Here is a 23,700-nt window from a genome sequence, read left to right as displayed (position 1 = left end):
ACTTAACATCTGTGGTCATCAGTCCCCTAGAACTTAGAACTACTTAAACCTAACTAACCTAAGGACATCACACACATCCATGCCCGAGGCAGGATTCGAACCTGCGACCGTAGCAGTCCCGCGGTTCCGGACTGAGCGCCTGAACCGCTAGACCACCGCGGCCGGCTCTTACGTCAGACTGAATTAACATGTGTAGCCGAGTAGGAAATTAATGCGGGTCCACCAGTAAACGTTGCCACGTCACGTGTCTGGCGCAACGCATGCAGGCGGCAGTGGTGTGGAGACTGGGGAAGGGGGCGGGGGAGGGTCTGCAGAGATTGGCAGGGAGGGGAGGGGAGGGGAGGGCCGCCTCGGCAGTGGGGATCGTCTCTGGTGTCAGCGTCTCTCTGCGATCAGAGGTGTGGGCGAGTAAGTCGCACCTGGTAGTACCTACCTCGTGACGTAACAAGATGGCGAGTCGTGCTGCAGTCTCCACTTGTGCTGTATCCTAAGTGGCAACTCCTCCTTCCCGACATTCGCTCTTAAGATTATAGGTGGTCGGTATGTGAGTGATTATCGCTGTAATTTGACTGTTTCTGACAATTACATCTATATTGTACCAGGTCTTCAGTTGGGCTGCATATTAAATTCACACAGGTAGCAGTTTCATTTCCACTGGTCGGTCACTCATTTCTTATGGCCGTTCTTTTATTGGTAACAATTCACAATAAACAGTACATACTACGCTGTTACACTTATGGAAAAATGTATGTCCTTTCAGTTCAACTTCTGGCACATCTCTTTCCTACCATAATACTATCTGCATAAATCCTTTTTTAAATGGTGTTCTTCCTTGTTTAAGACTACAACACAGGGTACAGATTACTTTTTGACGTCCTGTGTATCACTTTTGTGTACCTCTATATCACCAACTCAACATCCCATCCCACAAAAGCGCATTAGTCCACTCCTATGTAAAACTCTTATTTAACTTCTGTGTGTTCACTTGAGATTATGTAGGACACCTATAACTAATTATTACAGTCTTCTATGCAACCACATACAAATAAGTAATTATTTGTAAATATAGAATCAATTATAAATCTGAGGCACTGTTTTGCGAAATCAGTCGCAGTTAATTTTGTCTCGTCTGCTAGGTTCTGTCTGTATGACTAATCACACGCTTTAGAACGATCTATAGTGAAAGACAATCCTTTCAGAAGAATGCTTACAGAGGTTACAACGAGGATTCTGCAACGGCAGCCTGTTCTTTCACCCTCCTCGCTAGATTTCTCTCAGCTGCTGAGCACAGCTCTTGCTCCGGGATGGTGATGTCTGGGTTGAAACCCGCCAGTATCATCTTCTTGAGTATGGGGAGCGTTGTTCCGTTACAAATGAAAAAAAACATACATCAGTGGTCCCTGCACCATTGTAGCTATATGTACACAGTACACAAGCTGTGCCACGTCCTGTACCTGGTGAAACCCAATTCTAATAATAATCCCAATTCCACTTAAGATTACAGTTTTAACTGACATAAAAACAAGTTCTTTCTTTGAGGCAAATTTACCCTTCCTATAAATTTTTAGTTGCTGCATTGATTTCCGAGTTCGTAGGTACATGATCCCCACCAGAACGAGACAAACCAAGTTGAAAGATATCGATAGTGAGATCGCCCCAAGCAATATTATCCGACTATAGATCAGATAGTACCTGGCCGTTTTTTCCAAAGCGATACAGGTTGCGCATACTATACCCCAGGGTATTAGCACACACAGCACCTGACGACGGAATATCTGGCTTGCTTCAGTAGGTGCTAGCTCGTTAGGAAGCCTCAGATGACGAACACAAGCGTACATGTGGTAGCAGAATGAGTTTAGCCAGGTACAGCTGAGAAACGTGAGGGCGCTATCGATCAGTACCATTACAGATAAGTCGGGGACGCCTGCCAACCGATAAACGACCTCAGAACACAGGATCTGGACTATACCCGTGATCTGGAAGAACAAGAAAATCTTTCCAGGCAGATTACGTAAATGTGGAAGGCGCATGTACAGTCCGGCAGTCAAAAAACGGAAAAGAATATTTACCACTACGAACGATATTTCTAAAGGTTTTAACCTGTCGATTTTAAAATTCTTGTATTTCAAGGTGGCACTATGTAAACTCTCTTTGTAACTCAGTGTCCTTTCTGTTGGCTTTACATAACCTTTGAGGGGATTTGACCACGTTGCTTTGAAGTCATCTGGGTACAGTCCAGCTCCGTAATATCTGACGGCACACAGCTCAGTAGATTCGTGGAAAGAAAAGTCGTGACACTTGAGCAGCAGAATAGCTCTGGAGACAGAGCAGAGGGCGTCTGTGGTGTTCGATTCCATACACGACTGGTCGTCAGTACTATCGAAGTAGCAGCGAGCGTCGTGCACGGATTGCATGATACTGAATGGGACGTCCTGACAAATGCCAAACGAGTTGACTGCCATCCAGGCCAGCAGACAGAGGTTGACGTTCACCCTCTGCGTGTAGGCCAGGTAGCTGGTGACGGGTACGTGGGGCGACCTCTGCACCACGTCGCCCCACAGCTGCTCGCGGCACTGTAGGCGCTGCTGGATGGTCTCCGGTGGCAGGTCGTCCAGTGGGCACGTGGGGTGCTCCAGGACATCAGCCAACAGCTGCAGGCAGTCAGTGTCCACGTTGAGCACGGCGTTGCTTTGGTCCTCCAGCTGCCACTTCTCATCTGGAAAAGAGCGACAGCAAGTAGTTGGTGCTCGTACGCTATAGCTATCTAAACCCAAAGTCTTCTTTGGACTATACGACTGGGTGTTGTTTAATTAAATCATCGATAATCAGTGGTTATAGAAGGCCACAACCAACAAAAACCAGGCGTATTTGTCAGGGATGACGTAAGGCGGAAAGTGAACGTAAATTTTAGTGTTCACAAAGAAAGATACCAGAGATCCATTGAGTGAATACTACGCATCATCTAAAGGGTGTCCAAGAAGACCTTCGAATTTGTGTAATTCAGGAAATAAGTAGGTTTTATTGATGTCTCTGTTTTGAAGATGATGAAAGACACTGGCATCGGTACTGAACTGTCTTGTTTCAATGTTGCATTCTGTGACTTGTGATTCCATGCCGACACAGTTGCACTGAAAAGGTACGTTTAGTGCCGCGTGCGGGGGTGTATGAAAGTCCACGGATAGGGCAAACCGTGACAGAGGTACCGAGAGCATATGCCAAGGCCCATCTCGTAAAGCAACCCTGATTGATTGAGAGAAAGTTGTTGTTCTTCTATTTCTCAGGCTGTTTCAAAGACAGGCTGTACTCGACATATGTGGGTAGAAACGTGTGCCATCGTCCGTCAGCCAATTGAGCTGAAATCCGTTGGCAAATATTGAGCTGAAATCGGGCAGCACGCTTAGCAATGAGCGACCACACTAAAAAGTTAGAAAACGAAAGGATGTAGGCCGATGTTTGTGAATGAATTATGTGTCTACGACATGGAACAGCAAGTTGCACCCTGCCTTACATTGTTGCCACAGTGCCTACTATGTTTCCCACAGGTGTTTTGTCGATTAACTTTGTAAATAAATTTTGCCCACCACGTTTTTGTGTCTAATTGTGAAGACTAACCTCAGCAATTAAGTCAGGGATTAGGAAAAGGTTTTCGCTAATACATAAACTGTTTCATGGGAAAAGCTTGCGTGGATAATTTACAAGTCGTCCAGCTATAGACACCTAGTGCTTCCCATGAGAATCCGAGGCGGGTCCCTACTTTTCCAGTAACTGTGCCTTATACTGCAGTCAACAAAAGAGTTATACCGTTTTCTGGTCCGAGGGAAATCCTCATTATTTGCGAGAGCTAGAAAGGAACGCGTCTCACATTGTATGATCCAGGATGCCATCATGATACTATTTCAGGCTACAGTTTCTTGAACGGCATACGGATGGATATTGCAAACGAGGTTAACATCTCAGCTCGAAGGCGAGGCAATCATGGATCGTGAGTGGTTAAAGTAGGACAGAACTCCGGCACAATCTGCTATTCATGTGTGTGAGTTGCACAGTGGGCAACGTCACTGTGGTCTGGGAGTGGTTCTGCAACATTTCCAGCCCCATCGAAATGGACACCACGTATTCTGAACCTTACAACACCAGCAACTGATTATGGGGAGGGATAAAGTCCCATTTGAGTCAACATAACAGGACTAATGAAAAAGCAAGCAAACATTTTGACAAAACCTTTTAAAAGTACCTACATAGACACTTCACAAGATGTCAGAGGGGATTTGGAGACACACAGATCTCTGTGTAAGGCGCGCTGGTCCTCATACTGATACAATAAATATGTACTTTTCATATCTAAGTAGTCCAATTACAACTTTTTGTTTTGAGGTAGCGGTATGGACTTTCCGCCACACTGTGTGAAGGATGACTCATCCTGACTTCCCACCTTTCCAGTATACTTCGGTTTTGTTTGTCAGCTTAGACATATCGCGACACTGAGTTCAGAGCAGCGAAGGAGATTTGTCACTAGTTTGTTCGTTAGCGCGAGAACGTCAAGAAATAATTCAACAAACTCCAGTAGCGAAACGGTGAAGAAAATTTTTCTGTCCCGCTGAACGGTTCATTCTTAATACTCTGTGAGTGTAGCTTCCATTCCGCCTGTAGAGTTGCATGAGTATTACTTCCTCTGACACTTATCGCATGATGAGAATAGCGCCACAGTAGGGGAGCTGCTGGGATGGACACAGCTCGGTTGCCGAGTGGCCGACTGTTCGACTGCATGTCCAAAAGTCAGAGAATCAGAGACTACTCCTGAGATTTCTTTTGTTGCTTATCGTTTCTTTCACCTACGACAGTGATTTGTCGATGTGGAAACTGTCGCGGCTGCACCATGGTTATCCCAATAAGTGTCTGAGTAAGATGGTTCAAAAGTTGGAGGACAGCCAGAGCCCACCACATACAACAGGACCATGGTTAGTGAGGTACTACAGTGACTGAACCAACATTCATCTTGAGGAGAGCTTTATCTGTTACATTCTGAGAAGTACTGACAGTCATTTCTCCCGAGCACCGTTCATGTTCAAATAACAAAGCGAAAGAAAATGATACTGATTCAGTACTCATCACTCACCACACACAGTGCAATTTGCTGAGCACAAATGTAGATTCTGTAAGATGAATACATTCCAAAATAATCTTATAGGCAGGTTGTTTCTGCAAAAGACAGAAAACAAGACCTTAACGTTTACATTTATTCTTCTTTATGTTTCATTTCACACCCACCACGTGACAGATTGGTAGGCAAGCTCCAGACATATTGCTATTCTTCAGCCTCTTGCCATTAAAAAGATACCCATATAGGTTAGCAGTTACAATGAATAAAATTACTGGTTTCAATTAAGAGACTTACTATTTGTTATAAAAGTCCATGGATGGTAGTACTGTGATGAAGGTAAAGGTGTGGTTTCTAGCAAATCATGGAGGTCTGGTCTCAACAAGTGCCACATGGGTAATATTGTAGAATGGGAGTGAGGATCAAAAAAGGTGTATGGATCGGTAGGTATGGGAGTAGGTGTGTGGTTTGTGTTCTGGTACAGGAAGAATCAGGCTGCTGAAGTTTCCTTGGAATCGGAGATGAAAGGTATGGAGGTGGAAAGGGGTTGGACATGTTGGTACAGTCACAGCTGGAACCTTGGTTTGCAGAAGTTTGGCGAGAAAAGGTGGTTTTGCTTCTCAATTTTACAGGCTGTATAGCATCTGTGTTAAAGTTGGAGCAACTACTGAGAGGGAATTTTGATCAGTTAGTGGAAATTGCATGTGAGAGTGGAAGACAGGTATGAGAGAAGGTACAGAGAGCATGACCTTCTAGACCCTGTAAGGAATGGTAATATTTTGAGTGAACAGAATTCCGAGCTATGTTTTGCAGAGGTGATGATGGGACAGATAAGGCTTTTGTAAAAACGAAGGACAAAAGAAGATACAGGACAAACTAGGATAGAGTTTCGGAGCAGTTGAATTCGAAATTTAGATAGAAGGTGAATAGGGCTGTTATCATTATTTGCTGGATTATATATGTGAACACTCAGAGGTACTTGGTGTTGAGTAAAACAGTGTTTCGAAATAAACGACTTTGATGGTGCGGATGGGACGCAAGGAGTTGTTGGGATGAGGAGACGGTAAGGTTGGTTTAGTGAATTACGCTTACTTTGCGTTTATAGCGACATATTAGGTGGGGCTCTTTGTAGCTGACGCAGGTGAATAAGAACTGTACGTTTTAGCACTGCTTATCAGTGGCGGATCACGGACCTAAATTCTGAGAAAGGCACTGTTAATGTGGTAATAGTAAACTGCAGGAGCGTCTATAGAAAGGTCCCAGAACTGCTCTCATTAATAAACGGTTACAATGCCCACATAGTACTAGGGACGGAAAGTTGGCTGAAACCTGATGTAAGCAGTAATGAAATTCTAAACTCAGATTGGAATGTATACCGGCGAGACAGGCTGGACATTGAAGGGGGAGGCGTGTTTGTAGCGATAAAAAGTGCGATAGTATCGAAGGAAATAGACGGAGATTCGAAATGTGAAATAATTTGGGTGAAGGTAACGGTTAAAGCAGGCTCAAACATGGTAATTGGATGTCTCTATAGGCCCCCTGGCTCAGCAGCTGTTGTGGCAGAACACCTGAAGGAAAATTTGGAAAATATTTCGAGTAGATTTTCCGACCATGTTATAGTTTTGGGTGGAGATTTTAATTTACCAGATACAGACTGGGAGACCCAAACCCATTTAATGGGTGGCAGGGACAAAGGATCCAGCGAAATTTTTTTAAGTGCATTATCTGGAAACTACCTTGAGCAGTTAAACGGAGAACCGACTCGTGGCAATAACATATTAGACCTTCTGGTGACAAACAGACCCGAACTATTTGAAACAGTTAACGCAGAACAGGGAATCAGCGATCATAAAGCGGTTACAGCATCAGTGATTTCAGCCGTAAATAGAAGTATTAAAAAAGGCAGGAAGATTTTTCTGTTTAACAAAAGTGACAAAAAGCAGATTTCAGAATACTTGACGGCTCAACACAAAAGTTTTATCTCAAGTTCAGATAGTGTTGAGAATCAGTGGACAAAGTTCAAAACCATCGTATAATATGCATTAGATGAGTATGTGCCAAGTAAGATCGTAAGAGATGGAAAAGAGCCACAGTGGTACAACAACCGAGTTAGAAAACTGCTACTGAAGCAATGGGAACTGCACAGCAAACATAAACATAGCCAAAGCCTTGCAAACAAACAAAAATTACACGAAGCGAAATGTAGTGTGAGGAGGGCTATGCGAGAGGCGTTCAACGAATTCGAAAGTAAAGTTCTATGTACTGACTTGGCAGAAAATCCTAACAAATTTTGGTCTTATGTCAAAGCAGTAGGTGGATCAACATAAAATATCCAGACACTCTGTGACCAAATTGGAACTGAAACAGAGCATGACAGACTAAAGGCCGAAATACTAAATGTCTTTTCCCAAAGCTGTTTCACAGAGGAAGACTGCACTGTAGTTCCTTCTCTAGATTGTTGCAGAGATGACAAAATGGTAGATATCGAAATATATGACAGAGGGATAGAAAAACAATTAAAATCGCTCAAAAGAGGAAAGGCCGCTGGACCTGATTGGATACCAATTCGATTTTACACAGAGTACGCGAAGAAACTTGCCCCGTTTCTTGCAGCGGTGTACCGTAGGTCTCTAGAAGAGCGTAGCATTCGAAAAGATTGGAAAAGGGCACAGGTCATCCGCGTTTTCAGGAAGGGACGTCGAACAGACGTGCAGAACTATAGACCTATGTCTCTAACTTCGATCAGTTGTAGAATTTTGGAACACGTATTATGTTCGAGTATAATGACTTTTCTGGAGACTAGAAATCTACTCTATAGGAATCAGCATGGGTTTCGAAAAAGACGATCGTGTGAAACCCAGCTCGCGCTATTCGTCTACGAGACTCAGAGGACCATAGACACGGGTTGACAGGTAGATACCGTGTTTCTTGACTTCCGCAAGGCGTTTGATACAGTTGCTCACAGCGTTTAATGAACAAAGTAAGAGCATATGGACTATCAGACCAATTTTGTGACTGATTGAAGAGTTCCTAGATAAGAGAACGCAGCATGTCATTCACAATAGAGAGAAGTCTTCCGAAGTAAGAGTGATTTCAGGTGTGCCACAGGGGAGTGTCGTAGGACCGTTGCTATTCACAATGTATATAAATGACCTTGTGGATAACATCGGAAGTTCATTGAGGCTTTTTGGGGATGGTGCTGTAGTATATTGAGAGGTTGTAACAATGGAAATTGTACTGAAATGCAGGAGGATATGCAACGAATTGACGCATGGTGCAGGGAATGGCAATTGAATCTCAATGTAGACAAGTGTAATGTGGTGCGAATACATAGAATGAAAGATCCTTTATCATTTAGCTACAAAATAGCAGGTCAGCAACTGGAAGCAGTTAATACCATAAATTATCTGGGAGTAGGCATTAGGAGTGATTTAAAATGGAATGACCATATACAATTAATCGTCGGTAAAGCAGATGTCAGACTGAGATTCATTGGAAGAATCCTAAGGAAATGCAGTGCGAAGCCAACGGAAGTAGGTTAAAGTACACTTTTTCGCCCTCTGCTTGAATACTGCTCACCGGTGTGGGATCCGTACCACGTGTGGTTGATAGAAGAGACAGAGAAGATCCAACGGACAGCAGCGCGCTCCGTTACAGGATCATTTAGTAATCGCGAAAGCGTTACGGAGATGATAGATAAACTCCAGTGGAAGACTCTGCAAGAGAGAATCTCAGTAGCTCGGTACTGGCTTTTGTTGAAGTTTCGAGAACATACCTTCACCGAGGAGTCAAGCAGTATGTTGCTCCCTCCTACGTATATCTCGCGAAGAGACCATGAGGATAAAATCAGAGAGATTAGAGCCCACACAGAGGCATACCGACAATCTTTCTTTCCACGAACAATACGAGACTGGAATAGAAGGGAGAATCGGTAGAGGTGCTCAAGGTACCCTCCACCACACACCTTCAGGTTGTCTGCGGAGTATGGATGTAGGTGTAGAAAGGCCGGGAAACATACTGCTAAACGTTCCTTCCTTTCCTTTTAATGTATGCGTAAATAATGGTCTTAAGAACCAAAGAACCACCACCACCAGCGCTTCTTGTACTACTATTATAACTGTGACGTCGGCGCCTACCAAGACTACCAATGTTACTGCTAATGACTACTGAAAAATACAGAAACGGCACTCACGTTTACTTACGAACGAACTGTTGGAGCGTCGCCACTTGTAACACGAGTTATCTTGATGATCTTTCTTCTTCCCGGACCTGTCACCGACATCGTCATACCACGTGTCTCAGTTCTGAAGTATTCATAGTACTGGCCTTTCAGTTGAGGTACAAGCAAAGCTGATAATCAATTCTGGGACATCTGTTCCTCAAATATGTTTTTACGGGTTTAAGACAAGAAGAACTATGTCGACTGGAGCAATTATTGCAGGAACGGTAGCAATTAGATCAAAGATTCTGAAATCTTCTGGAAGAATCTGGTTCTTCTGATTCTTAGTCATTAATTTGATTACGTCTCCCAAAAAGATATAGTGAAATATTTCTTTATCGTGGAAAGAAAACACAATCTCCAGTGCTACATGCAACTGCGAGCGATGAAGGCGAACTGTGTAGGATCACCTAATTTATGGAAGATCAGCTTATCACAATGTGAACATTCTTTTTCCAGTCGTGTTATAATATTATCCAAGACATCAAAATACATTTATCTGTGTTTTGAGATCAGTGGATCACCAATGTATTCATCCGTCATTTCAGAGCTGAAATGACGGATGGAAGTTTCAGGTTGCAACCTAATCGAGAGTTTCGTGGAATTTAGAAAGTCGACCAGTTCATCTTCATTGTTTGTTTTTCATCAGACCTATACATTCTGAGGCAGCATTGCTTCTTTTCAAGAATGTTGAAAACCATTTGAGGTTTTAGACGTGTGCTTTGAGAAACAGAGAGAAGGAAAACAATGTCAGCGTCTATGACGCTCTTTTTAAAGACGCATGCTTCTCTTCCAGTTGTTACACCAGAGTTTGTACTGTCAGTTATTTATTTTTTAAACTCGGTTAGCTGCGGACAGTTTCGGAGAACGGCAGATATTTTGCTGGCATTACAGTTCCATCTCGTTTCACTGTTCGAAGGAGTAGGTTTATCGATAGTAGTGTCGAGAATCGCTATGCGCTTGGAAGACCGGCTGAAGAAAGCAGGTATAACCTGAAGCGTGGAGAGGAAAGATCCCTGTTGGTTTCCTGCAAAAACAACTGTGCTGGAAAAGTAAATGCCAACGATGTGCAGAACAGTGAGTGAAAAGAGCTTGGGAGACAATTTCACAGACCTTAGCTTGCGGGCCATTGAGTTCTCCTGATAGAACGGAGGCACCATGGTAGGTTTCGATCACCAGCGTGTCGTTCACATATCTGAACTCTGGAGCTCGACAGCCAGCACAGTGGATGGAGCGGCAGCGGTTTTAGTTTGGCTAACATCACGAAAACCGAGAAAATGTCCTGGAATGTCGCCGTTGCAGTCCACTGGCCTCACATTAACAGCGCGTTGCGACTTGTCTGAAACTTCTGCTGCTCCGTCCTCAATACAGGTAGAAAACGGTCCCACCCAAAATTGAATATATATATATATATATATATATATATATATATATTCAATTTGAATAGACAAGTCGCAACGCGCTGTTAATGTGAGGCCAGTGGACTGCAACGCCGACATTCCAGGACATTTATATATATATATATATACATATATATATATATATATATATATATATATATATATATATATATATATATAGAAGGTATCTTTCTTTTAGACATGTCCGGAAGAACAAATACTATCGGTGACCGTGAAGCTCTCTAGAATGAAATGATAATTAAATCAAAACCTTAAGCTGACGGCAGGTGGTGATATACATCAACGGGGCCAGTTGAAAATGTGTGCCCCGACCAGGACTCGAACCCGGGATCGCCTTCTTACATGGCAGACGCTCTATCCAGCTGAGCCACCGATGGCACAGAGTATAGAGCGACTTCAGGGGTTTATCCCTTGCACACTTCCCGTGAGACCCACTTTCCCAACTTAACGTCCACACACTACATTCGTAGTGCCCCTGCCCATTGCACTGCAGACAATCTTACCGAGTTCCGTAAGAGTTTGGGCAATGCGTGGGCATGCAGCACAGAAGAAGCAGGTCAATGGCCGGTTAACCTTAACTGTATATAAAGATGGTATCTGTTCTTTCGGACATTGATTTGCACTCCAGAATAGCTGGTTGTACCTTATGCTCAGGCTGCAGCCTTCATTCATAAACACCTGGTTTCTGAGCGAGTTAGACAGTTACTAGCCCGTAGACGAAAGTTGTGCAATAATGTAAACGTAAATTCTCAGCAGAATTTCTAAAACAGTATTCATCACGCGGCAGTTTGAATACCGTCCCTGTACACCGCTAAGGGAAAAACCTTCCTAACACGGAAACGATGCATCTCTGACATTACTGTCACATGAAAACTTGTTTTTTCATCTCTTCTAAGCAGTCAATAATTTTGCATACGTAGTCTTCCTACACCACTGCAGTGCAGGAATCGATAATATATGGAAATCATCATAGTTGGCTTGTAATGATCCCAGACAGAGAGCTGCCAAGAAATCGAAAAGCTTGCGTTGGAAAGTAGACCTTGCATGGCAATCACGTAAGGTCTACAAGTGGATATTCAGAAGGGTTTCTGAATCTCATTCTTCGTATTAGAATGCAGTCGGGAGTCGTCAGTGCACAGACCTGCAATAGATGAACCCCAGTATTAAACTCACCTATGAAGTCTCTGACAGATGGGCTATATTTAGTTGTCAGCCAGTTGATCCGATAGAAGGAGTAGACCGCGTCGGCGACACCGAACATCTCTGCCGCCTTTGGCTGCTGCTCCTCGCACTGCGCGCTGAAGTCGTCACGAAAGGAGAGGTACCACTCCTGGTAGTCCAGCAGGCGTTCACTCAGCACCGGCCGCCTGTAACACACAGACTGCGGGGTTAAAATCGGCAATCCAAATCATGCACTACAGCGCGTGGGAGAATGTAAAGCGCGACCTGACTTCAAACGCCCTGAAAGATTACAAACGCGTGTAGGAGCGGGACTCGAACGCGGGACCTTCGCGTTTTTGAAACAAGTTTTTATTGGCGCCGAATATACTAGGGTGCTTTCAAAGATAGTTACATCGCTGAAACTTACTTTATTTTTCAATGTAGGTTAGTGCACTTGGTCCAACGATGTTCCAGTCCCTTGATCCCATCTCGAAAATGAATATCCTCTAGGCCTGCAAAACATTTACCAACTCCGGCTATGAGTTCTTCGTTTGAAGTGAATCTTCGTCCACCAAGGAAAAGTTTCAGTTCTGGAAAGAGATGGAAGTCTGACGGAGGCATATCAGGTGAATAAGGCAACAATTCATACCTTAGTTCGTGCAATTTTGCCAATGGACGGCATGCGTTTTGGATCCAGCATCAAGTCTCGCAGCGCCCATGTTGCAGATAGTTTTTTTAACTTCTAATTCGTCAGTTAAAATGATGACATCTGGCAAGCGTGAGCAATTACACGCACTTTCAATCGGCGATCCTCCGTAAATATTTTGTGCACTTTTGCAAAGATTTCTGGAGTAGTGACACATCTTGGCCGACCACTACGGGGATCATCGTCTAAGCTCTACCGACCAAATTTAAATTCATTTGTCCACTTGGCAACAGTTGAATATGGAGGAGCAGAGTCCCCCAGAGTACTCCTGAAATCGGCACGAATGTCCGTTGCTTTCATACCTTTCTTTACAAAGCACTTAATCACTGCTCGAATCTCGATGTTTTTAATCTTCGCAAGTCACTACGCGGGAACAACAACAGAGCCACGTCGCCTCCACAGCTCTCTTCCAAGAGCAGTGACGTGTCACGTGTTTACAGGCAACACTCCACTGAATATCACGTGAACAACTCGTTGCGCTAGCGCTGACCTCTTGTGGTGATGAGAACTTTTCAAACCACACTCGCATATGATAACCGGGGGGCCTCAGCCTCAGTGGTCCACATCAACCCCACGACGACTGCCTCAGTCCACTTCACCCCTCCACCACCCCACACCGAACCACTCTTTCAGGGTTATTGTGCGGTTCGGCTCCGGTGGACGCCCCCCCCCCCCCCTCCTCCCAGGGAAAGTCTCACACCAGACGAGTGTAAGCCCTATGTTAGCATGGTAGAGTAACGGTGGTGTACGCGTATAAGGAGAAGTTGTTTGCGCAGCAATCGCCGATATAGCGTAGATGAGGCGGAATATGGGGAAACACCCGCATTCGCCGAGGCAGATGGAAATCCGGCTAAAAACCACCCACAGACTGGCCGGCTCACCGGACCTCGATACAAGTCCGCCGGGCGGATTCGTGCCGGGGACCACACTATCCTTCCCGCCCGGAAAGCCGAGCGTTAGACCGCAAGGATATATGTAATTGATTTTTAAGTATTTTTTTTCAGAATTATCTGTGTTGAACTGACATTAGACGTAAATTAAAGGGATTCAATAGCAGAATTACTGTACAATACGTGTTATGTTTACCTATACTAATAATAAAACCGTAAAACGGTCATGACTGTGTGTTTCTCAGTTTGAACGCCAATCTCCAAAACTACTTGACGAATTTTCATGTGTTCTTCGCAGGTAACTTGAGCGCAATTTGGGGAAACGTATAGACCTTATTTCACCGAAATGGGATCACAGAAAAAAAGATAACGTAATTTAAAGATTCATTTAAAACCATTGCGTCTAAAGACTTATTTAAAACTATGGCGTCTTTCTGTTTGAACCCGCTGTCTCCACAATTACTAGACGAATTTTCGTGGCTTTTCCACATGTAACTTGTGAGTGGCTTGAGGAAATATTTAGGCTTCATTTAATCAAAATTGAAACATGGAAAAAAGACATCTTAATTCAAATTTTAATGTAAAATCGTCTCTTAGCTTAGTAATTCAGATGTTTCATCATCAAGGCGTACTACACTAAAGATGCAATAGATGGCGCTGGTAGTTTCGCAGAACATGAAAGTACAAATAGATGGCACTCTTAGCTTTTTGTACTCAGTGGCGGCTATACTTTCGGAAGTTTGCTTCAATGACAGAATTGAGCGCCGAAATCTTATCTTTACAAGTAGAAACTAACAGAGAATATAGTAGTCTACGATACAGGGATCCACTGATTTCGCTTTGTGTAGTAAAATCTCAACGGAGTTGCCCATTGCATTGCTTGTTTCGATACGTTTTATTTACATTCGAGTTTTTTCCTGGAAGGGATTTTTAGCTCAGTGACAGAACTTTTTCGGAAGTTTGCGTCAATGACAGAGTTACCGCCACAATCTTATCTCTAAGGGTACAAACTACCATTGAATTTGCTTACGGTATTTTCGATGCTGCAGTGCCTGTATTGTTCCAAATTACGGCGCAAAGTTCCTGTGCATGTCTAAAGGAACAGGCAATGCGGCGACTACAGCCGCTATGAAATACAAGAAACGTTTTCGCAGTTGCGAATATGGACAACCATCAGCTGCATAGTGGAATGACGGCAGTGAAAATTTATGTCCGACCGGGACTCGAACCCATATTTCCCGCTTATCGCGAGCGGTCGCAGTGTCGTATTTTTTCACCGACATCAGGCGAACGACTTTCAAGTGAAATGTCTCACCTGTATGGAAATACACAGAATGGATGTACGAATACAAGCTGTGGGCGCATGGTTGACAACACATGGAAGTTTTGATCTGGCCGTGGGCCGTTCTGGGGTAACCAGACGGTTGGGCGGCCGCTCGCGATGAGTGGGAAATCCGGGTTCGAGTCCCGGTCGGGCACAATCTTTCGTTGTCGTCATTCCATTCTACCGCTTATGTTTGTCAACATTCGCAGCTGAGAATACACTGCATGTATTTCATAATGGCTGTAGTCGACGCAGTGCCTGTTCTATTGGAGACGCAAGCATATGCAGTGGAACTTCGCATTGTAATTCGGAATAACACGAGCACTGCAATATCGTATTCAGTATGTTGTATAACATGTGCGTTTAGATGAAGCTTACACCAGTTGTCTTAGTAAAGTCACTGGAATCTTAATAAGCGTTACTAATCCGCACAAATATAAAAATACCAGTTATGGGCATTGTATATGCGTGCACTGGTGGATTTGTACATTAACTTTTACAACGACGGAGTGTAATGCTAATTACACTAACGAGAAACGTCTAATTTATCTGGAATGAAAAAAATAGTGAAGATTACATTATAGCTATGTACTGTTTGTAGGCAATGGTTTGAGACGGACAATGATGCGTAGAAGTTGTCTCCATAAAAGAAAATTTTTTAATGCAACTGTGACAAACAGAAGAAAAAATTATATTTGATAATGCAAGCTGCCGGTCCTCGCTCCTATATTATGTTGGAACTCCGTCCTATTCAGTGGTGTGAGTATGTACTAACTTTAGAGTTTCTTTAGGCCTGTATGATGTTTATCCCATTTTTCTTTCTTCCCTGTTATTTTGGGTATAGGGCGCACTTGTGGAGGTGAACAGTTTGTCTAAGCAGATTCCGGCCCAGGATGCGACACACTATCCCCTAGTTTAGGCAGCACAGTTACAGGCAGAAGTGGAATGATTTCTCGTAGAAAAGAGGAAGTGATTATATCCTAGTGCACCAACCTGGATACTGTCAAAATTTCATTGGCATCCACATTTTACTGTAAGACGTGTTTGTGATTTTTGAAAATTTGAATACCCGTGACAGGTCGAAAAACTGGGATAATGACAAGTAGGCAGACTGTAATGAGCAGAGCGTGCTGGGTTTATGTAATGTCTCACAACAAATCGAGGGATGTACAGTCGTTTGTCGACATTTGCAGAAGACTTATTGGAAGGATATAGCAGAAAAAACACATCAAAGTACTACCATGAGAAGCTTAACGGGATATTTCAGAAACACGGAGAATCAATAGGGATTTTTGTAGACCGAATTCGTAAAATTAGCAGCAGCATATACGAACTCACAGAAGATGGTATTACTAATCAGGCTATTTTGCAGAACGTCGAACGGACAGCACTTTATGTGTTTACATGAGCATCAGCATCGTATCTGCCACGTAGATTTCGCATCGAATTCATCAAGACCTGTGGTACGCACAAGCTGAAATTAATGTGGCTACCAAATCACAGAAAATGAAAGTGATATTGAATACACACAGATCAAGTGCTTTGACTACCGTCATTCAGGTCATACAAAGCGTAACTGTAGAGAGGACCAGTATCAGGGCTGGAAAAGATTAAGCATGCTAAATGGAGCCGTACATGCAGGAACAGGTGTCGTGACTGCTATGAAAAGAAAGGAACTTTATTAATTAGTAGTGTTAATACTGTAGTGACATAACAAGACTGTTACGCCACTTGAGGTAGCCGAAAGAAAGGCACGCGTACACACACGCCGACGGGCGTGAATTCTGGAACAGGCTACGTAATTAATGCTATGAAGAAAAGTACGTAGCTGGATTAATACTTATCTTTAATCAATCATTATGGTACATCGCTCTTGACTATACACAGGAGACTTTAATTACAATCACTGTAAGGCTAATGGAGCCTTGCTAGTTCGTAGCCATTAACTTAGCTGAAGGCTATTCTGTCTCTCGGCTAATGAGAGAGAAAGGCTTCATATATCTAGTCGCTAGCTAGGTCGTCAGTACAACTGGGGCGAGTGCTTGTTCGTATCACGAGACCTGCCTTGTGGTGGTGCTAGGTCTGCGATTACACAGTGGCGACACGCGGGTCCGACATGTACTAAATGGACCGCGGCCGATTTAATCTACCACCTAACAAGTGTGGTGTCTGGCGGTGACACCACATTCCTCCCCCGCAAATCGGCGAACGGTCGTGAGATAAGGCTTCCGCCCGCCGTGGGGAGGACCCCATGTTGACGTATGCGATGAGGTGGGGAGCCTAACAACAGGCGAGGCTGTGCCACTCGCACCCGGCCATTCGGTCCGAGGGGAGCTAGGAAACGCCTGAAAACCTAGTCCAGGGCGCACGTCAACATGCGGTGTATGCGCCCGTAAAGAAACAGGAGGGGCCGAAGGGTCGACCTCCATTGCGTCGGGGCAGCCGACGCGCGATGACGTCATGTGGTCCGGAGCGGGCGGGAGTTCCATGGCGGAGGACAGCTGGTCACGGGAAGCGATCGGCGGCGCGTGACCCTGGGAGGCTCATGGCGGCTGCAGCGAAGCGTCGAATGCGGGCGGCGCCGGCGGGAGTACCGGCGGCTGCGGCGGCGGCGGCGGCTGCTGCGGCGGCGCGCCGCCATGGGGCAAAATGGAAGGCATCGTCGGTAACACCTGGGGATGCGGCGAGCCAGTAGATGGGTCCCCAGGGCGCTGACCGGACGGCACCGTCGCTGAAAGCAGACGGGGAGCGGCAGAACCCGTGCGACGACAGAGGCGCAGCTGATTGAGATGCCGATGCACCTCACCAGAGGCCCCCAAAACCAAATACATCGCTCGGCCGAGGCAGCGAAGAATGCGCCCTGCGAGCCAACGCCGTGAACCTCGATAGGTGCGATAAAATACAACGTCGCCAGGAGCAAAAGCAGGAGTCTGCCGCTGCAAAGGAACCTGATGCGGCGGATGCAGCAAAGACATCAAGGTGCGATGAGGACGACCATGGAGCAACTCAGCCGGCGAGCGACCATCTCGGGGGTGAGAGCGATACGAAGACAAAAAGAGCAACAATGCGTCCTCCCGAGAATGCGACTCTTTCAACTTCAACATCTGTGACTTGAAAGTCCGGACCAATCGTTCAGCGGCACCGTTAGACTGAGGCGAAAACGGCGCGGATGTCAGATGTTGAATACCATTGGCCTGGCAGAAGGACTGAAATTCTGCGGACATGAACTGTGGGCCATTGTCGGAAACAATAGTCTGCGGAAGACCTTCAATGCAAAAGATAGCAGACAATGCTTGGATGGTGGCGGAGGACGTCGTGGAAGACATCCGGACAACAAAAGGAAAATTACTGAAGGCGTCGACCAGAACCAACCATCGAGCATTCCAGAATGGACCAGCAAAATCAATGTGCAAGCGTTGCCAAGGGGAAGTGGCTTTTGGCCATGCAAAGACTTTCCGCGGCGGTGTGGATTGTTGTTCGGCACACGCCATGCAAGAAGAACACATATTCGTAATCGCAGCATCGATTCCGAACCAAGTGCAGTGCTGACGAGCAAGTTGTTTCGTTCGCACTATACCCCAATGTCCTTGGTGAAGAAGCCGTAAAACAGAGGACTGTAACGAACGTGGGACCACGACTCGGGACTGATCATTATCAGAACGCAACAACAAAACACCACGTCGAACAAAAAGTCTCTCCCTGTGAGCAAAAAATCGGCGAACCAACGGATCCTCGATCCGAGACTTTGACAAAGGCCATTGCGTAGCAACGAAACGCAAAACAGTAGCAAGGACAGGGTCAGCAGCGGTGGCTGTAGCTACACGACGAAAATCAATCGGAAACGATTCGACCACTTCATCGGTTTCCGAATCAATGAACATGCAAGCAAGTTCGGAAGAATCGAATGCTTTATCCTCAGCAACCGGCAAACGGGACAACGCATCGGCGTTTCCGTGCTTAGAAGTGGACCGATACAAGATATCGTAGCGGTACTGCGAGAGGAAAATAGACCAGCAAATGAATTTCTGCGCTGTACGCGGAGGTACAGGCTTGTTCGGATGAAAAAGCGATGTCAAAGGTTTGTGGTCTGTGATGATGGTGAAGTGACGACCATACAAGAAATCATGGAACTTAGTAACACCAAACACGAGAGCCAAAGCTTCTTTCTCTATCTGCGAGTAATTTCTTTGCGCAGACGAGAGCAATTTGGACGCAAAGGCAATAGGGCGATCATGGGAGCCAACTTTGTGCGCAAGCACAGCACCGATCCCGAAATCCGATGCATCTACCATCAACAAAAGGGGTTTCTGGGGATCGAAAGGCGTGAGGCAAGTATTAGAAAGCAACGCCGATTTCAACTGGCGAAAGGCGCGTACGCATTCCGTCGTCCAGAGAAACGGATCACCTGTACGGCGCAAGCGATTGAGCGGAGCTGAAAGGGAAGAGGCATTGCGCACATTCACTTACACCTTGTGATGCTATATCCTTTAACGGTCGTGCGACCGCATCACGCAATGCGTGGGGAACATTGCGCGCTCTGAAAAATTTCGGTTGCCCGTTTCTTTCAGTTCCAAATGTGCTTCATAGTTTTTAGCGCAACCTAAGCCTGGTGCAAAAATGTCTGCAAATTCGTCACATAAGCGAGAAACACTGTCTGAAGGCACAGTTTGATTCACTGATAGGACCTGATTTACAATAGACATGTTAAACAACTGAAATAAATCTAAGCCAAACAAGTTCACTGCCGTAGAAGAATGAAGAACGTAAAATGACACAAGTTTTGTTTGTCCTTTATATGTTGCAAAAAGAGTGCACTGTCCTAACACAGGTATTGTCTGTCCTGAATAACTATGTAACTTAACATTTGCTGCACGCAACGGAGGTGCGCCCAGTTGTTTGTACGTGTCCACGATCCTGAGTGTCCTCGGTTCGATTCCGGCGTGAAGCAAAGGGCCTGGAATGATTGTGATTGTCTGATCGGAGCTTTTTCTGGCAAACACTTTGAACATGTCCTTTCCTATTGCAGAAAAAGCAAATAGCTTGGCGTGACGGGCAATGTTCACGCGAATGTCTAGTAGCACACCGCGGGCATGATTTCACTGCATTTGTGGGCTGGTGCGGCACACGTGGCTTAAAGCGCGGCGGCAGCTGCGCTTGTTTGCGCGAGGGCAGTTGACCGGGCCGCGCAGCTCGCCCGGCGGGCCGGTTAATGTGACACACTGCTGGCGAAGTTTCAAAAGAGTCCTGAGCACAGTCAAGTGTGTCTTGTCTATCCAATATGTCTATCACTTGTTGAAGGGAGGGATTAACTAGTTTCAAAATTTGCTCCCGTATGCGAACATCAGAAACGTTCTGTGCAATTGCATCACGTACCATTGTATCGGAATAAGAAAGACCACAGTCACAGTCAAAAGAACACTCCCTAGTAAGTCCGTGCAATGTGGCTACCCACTCCCTATTAGTTTGACCGGCCGTACGTTTTGTACGAAAGAACGTATACCGTTTTGCAACCACATTAACTGTTTCTTTGAAATAGGCATCTAAAGCAGACAAAATTTCCTCGTAGGACAGAGTTGCTACGTCGCGTCGGGGAAACAATTTCACTATCACACGGTAGGTGGACACACCGACACAAGAAAGCAAAAACGGCTGCCGCTCATTACCTTGAATTCTGTAGGCGGCGAGGTGGAAGGCAAACTGGCGGGACCATTCCCGCCAAGTCTCGTGGGTTTCATCAAAACTTCGAAATGGTGGTGCAACGGCAGGTTGTGGCTGCGGTAGCGGTGAAGCGGCGGCGGCAGCTTCGGTTTGAATGGTACGTTGACCCTGGACGAGCTGTCCAAGGGCATCCAATAACGCCTGCGTCTGCTGATTCTGCAAGCGATAAAATTCGGACAGTACATCTGGAGAATGTGGCGAAGCCATGACACAAATAAATTAGGGCAAAGTAAAACACAAGATCCTTTGTAGACTCGTCGCCAATCTGTAGTGACGTAACAAGACTGTTATGCCACTTGAGGTAGCCGAAAGAAAGGCACGCGTACACACACGCCGACGGGCGTGAATTCTGGAACAGGCTACGTAATTAATGCTATGAAGAAAAGTACGTAGCTGGATTAATACTTATCTTTAATCAATCATTATGGTACATCGCTCTTGACTATACACAGGAGACTTTAATTACAATCACTGTAAGGCTAATGGCGCCTTGCTAGTTCGTAGCCATTAACTTAGCTGAAGGCTATTCTGTCTCTCGGCTAATGAGAGAGAAAGGCTTCGTACATCTAGTCGCTAGCTAGGTCGTCAGTACAACTGGGGCGAGTGCTTGTTCGTATCACGAGACCTGCCTTGTGGTGGCGCTAGGTCTGCGATTACACAGTGGCGACACGCGGGTCCGACATGTACTAAATGGACCGCGGCCGATTTAATCTACCACCTAACAAGTGTGGTGTCTGGCGGTGACACCACAAACACAACGAGGGGGCTCTGCACAGAATCGGAGAGATGGAGAGATGGAACAGGATGATAGTGCATCTGTTAACACACGAGGGATTAATTTCCATGGTACTAGAGGGAGGTGTAGAGGCAAAAACTGTAGAGGAAGGCAGAGATTCGAATACATCCAGCAACTAATTGAGGACGTAGGTTGCAAGTGCTACTCTGAGATGAAGAGGTTGGCAATGGAGAGGAATTCGTGGCGGGCTGCATCAAACGAGTTAGAAAACTGATGACAAAAAAAAAAAAAAAAAAAAAAAAAGCCAATGCACAGGAAGTGTTGGGTCGACAACACAACAGATAACCTGGAAGCGCAAAGATGGCACTAAGCAGCAGAAACAGTACATTCGAACCAGTCAGAATGTTCTAGAAATATTTTTTCATTAGGAAGACCTTCAGAGGAGTTAGGGGAAAGCAATGTGAAGAGAGAAACTCGTCACAGGGCACTGATAATTGAGTATATAAATTACCGCCACTGGGAGCCAAGTGTGTCTGTACCATAAATTAGGAGTCATGACCAGGAAGCTGTCAAAGAGGTACCAGTGAGTAGTTGTGAGGAACGGTACCACTGCCCAGACTAGAAGCCAGTACAGAGTGGGACATGGATGCTGCTGCAGCAAGACGCCGAGAAGTCTGTACACAACAACAGCTGTTATGACGAGTTTACTGCCAGTTAGAGAAGTGGAAGAGCTATACACTATATAATCACAAGTATCCGTACACCCCAGAAAACATACGTTTTTCATATTGGGTGCACTGTGCTGCCACCTGCTGCCAGGTACTCCACATTAGCCACCTCTGTAGTCATTAAACATCGTGAGAGAGCAGAATGGGGCGCTCCGCGTAACTCACAGACTTCGAACGTGGTCATGTGATTGGGTGTCACTTGCTACATACGTCTGTACGCAAGATTTCCACCCTCCTAAACATCCCTAGGTCCACTGCTTCCGATGTAATAGTGAAGTGGAAACGTGAAGGGACACAAAAGCGTACAGGCCGACCCTCGTCTGTTGACTGACAGAGACCGCCGACAGTTGAAGAAGGTCGTGATGCGTAACAGGCAGACATCTATCCAGACCGTCACACAGGAATTCCAAACTGCATCAGGATCCACTGCAAGTACTATGACAGTTAGGCTGGAGGTGAGAAAACATGGATTTCATGGTCGAGCGGCTGCTCATAAGCCACACGTCACGCCAGAAAATGAAATACCAAACGACGCCTCGCTCGGTGTAAGGAGCGCAAACATTGGACAATTGAACAGTGGGAATACCTTGTGTGGAGTGACGAATCACGGTACACAATGTGGCGATCCGATGGCAGGGTGTGGGTATGGCGAATGCTCGGTGAACGTCATCTGCCAGCGTGTGTAGTGCCAACAGTACAATTTGGAGACGGTTGTGTTATGGTGTGTTCGTATTTTTCAATGAGGGGGCTTTCAGCCCTTGTTGTTTTGCTTGGCACTGTCACAGCACAGGCCTACATCGATGTTTTAAGCACCTTCTTGCTTCCCACTATTGACGAGCAATTCGGGGATGGCGATTGCACCTTTGCACACGATCGAGCACCTGATCGTAATGCACTGCCTGTGGCGAAGTGGTTACACGACAATAACATCCCTGTAATGGACTGGCCTTCACAGAGTCATGACCTGATCCTATAGAACATCTTTGGGGTGTTTTGGAACTTCGTGCCAGGCCTCACCGACCGACATCGATACCTCTCCTCAGTGCAGCACTCAGTGAAGAATGGGCTGCCATTGCCCAAGTAACCTTCCGGCACCTGACTGAACGTATGCCTGCGAGAGTAGAAGCTGTCATCAAGGCTAAGGTTGGGTCAACACCATATTTAATTCCAGCATTACCGATGGAGGGCGCCACGAACTTGTAAGTCATTTCCAGCCGGGTGTCCGGATACTTTTGATCCAATAGTGTACGCTTTGTCTCTAGAAATTATTCTGTCTGTCACAGTATAGGGATGTCTTTCGCTTGTCACCATTTATTAATGAATTAGTTGACTGCATATATTCGGAATATAAAGAAGAAAAAGTGCTGTCCCATACGTGCTTCGAATTGTGATTAAGATATGTGACTGCGTACAACTGTAGTTCAGATTTTGGATCGGTTGGAATATAGGGAGAGCAAGCGCTGTCTCTCACTTGCCTCCAGTGGTGGTTAAAATATTTGACTGTGTACTGTCGGAAAGGGTTGCAGGCAGGGCGCTCATCTCCGGTGGTGAAAGGTAGAAGTCAGGACTCTGGAGTGGCTGAAAATACCTAACACAGAGTGGGCGGGCTTACTCATTGATTAGTGAAGATACACAGCCCCTGTAAGACATTTATCCAAGTAAGGTTAAACTACCGGGAAATTAAATCGTCCTTGTAATC

General features: G+C 45.5%; 1 protein-coding gene across 2 annotated transcripts in view; it reads right to left on the bottom strand.

Moving 5' to 3' along the window:
• Nucleotides 1–666: 666 nt before the first annotated feature.
• LOC126427359 (uncharacterized) overlaps nucleotides 667–23,700 on the bottom strand; it is a 46,672-nt gene continuing 23,638 nt past the window's right edge. Inside the window, exons 1-3 of one of the 2 annotated variants that reach the window (XM_050089700.1) lie at nucleotides 20,483–20,592; nucleotides 11,912–12,105; nucleotides 667–2,716 (exon numbers count right to left, since the gene is read on the bottom strand). In XM_050089700.1, the coding sequence (XP_049945657.1) occupies nucleotides 1,368–2,716; nucleotides 11,912–12,105; nucleotides 20,483–20,529 (1,590 nt within the window). In that variant the 5' untranslated portion in view covers nucleotides 20,530–20,592 and the 3' untranslated portion in view covers nucleotides 667–1,367. Of the gene's footprint in view, nucleotides 2,717–11,911; nucleotides 12,106–20,482; nucleotides 20,593–23,700 lie in introns of those variants that run through there. The other variant, XM_050089701.1, reaches the window with a different exon arrangement.

Source organism: Schistocerca serialis, chromosome 11 (genome assembly GCF_023864345.2).
Source record: "Schistocerca serialis cubense isolate TAMUIC-IGC-003099 chromosome 11, iqSchSeri2.2, whole genome shotgun sequence".
In the NCBI taxonomy this organism is placed as follows: domain Eukaryota; kingdom Metazoa; phylum Arthropoda; class Insecta; order Orthoptera; family Acrididae; genus Schistocerca; species Schistocerca serialis.
Note: the sequence above shows the minus strand (reverse complement) of the source record. Positions and strands in the feature narration are given on the sequence as shown.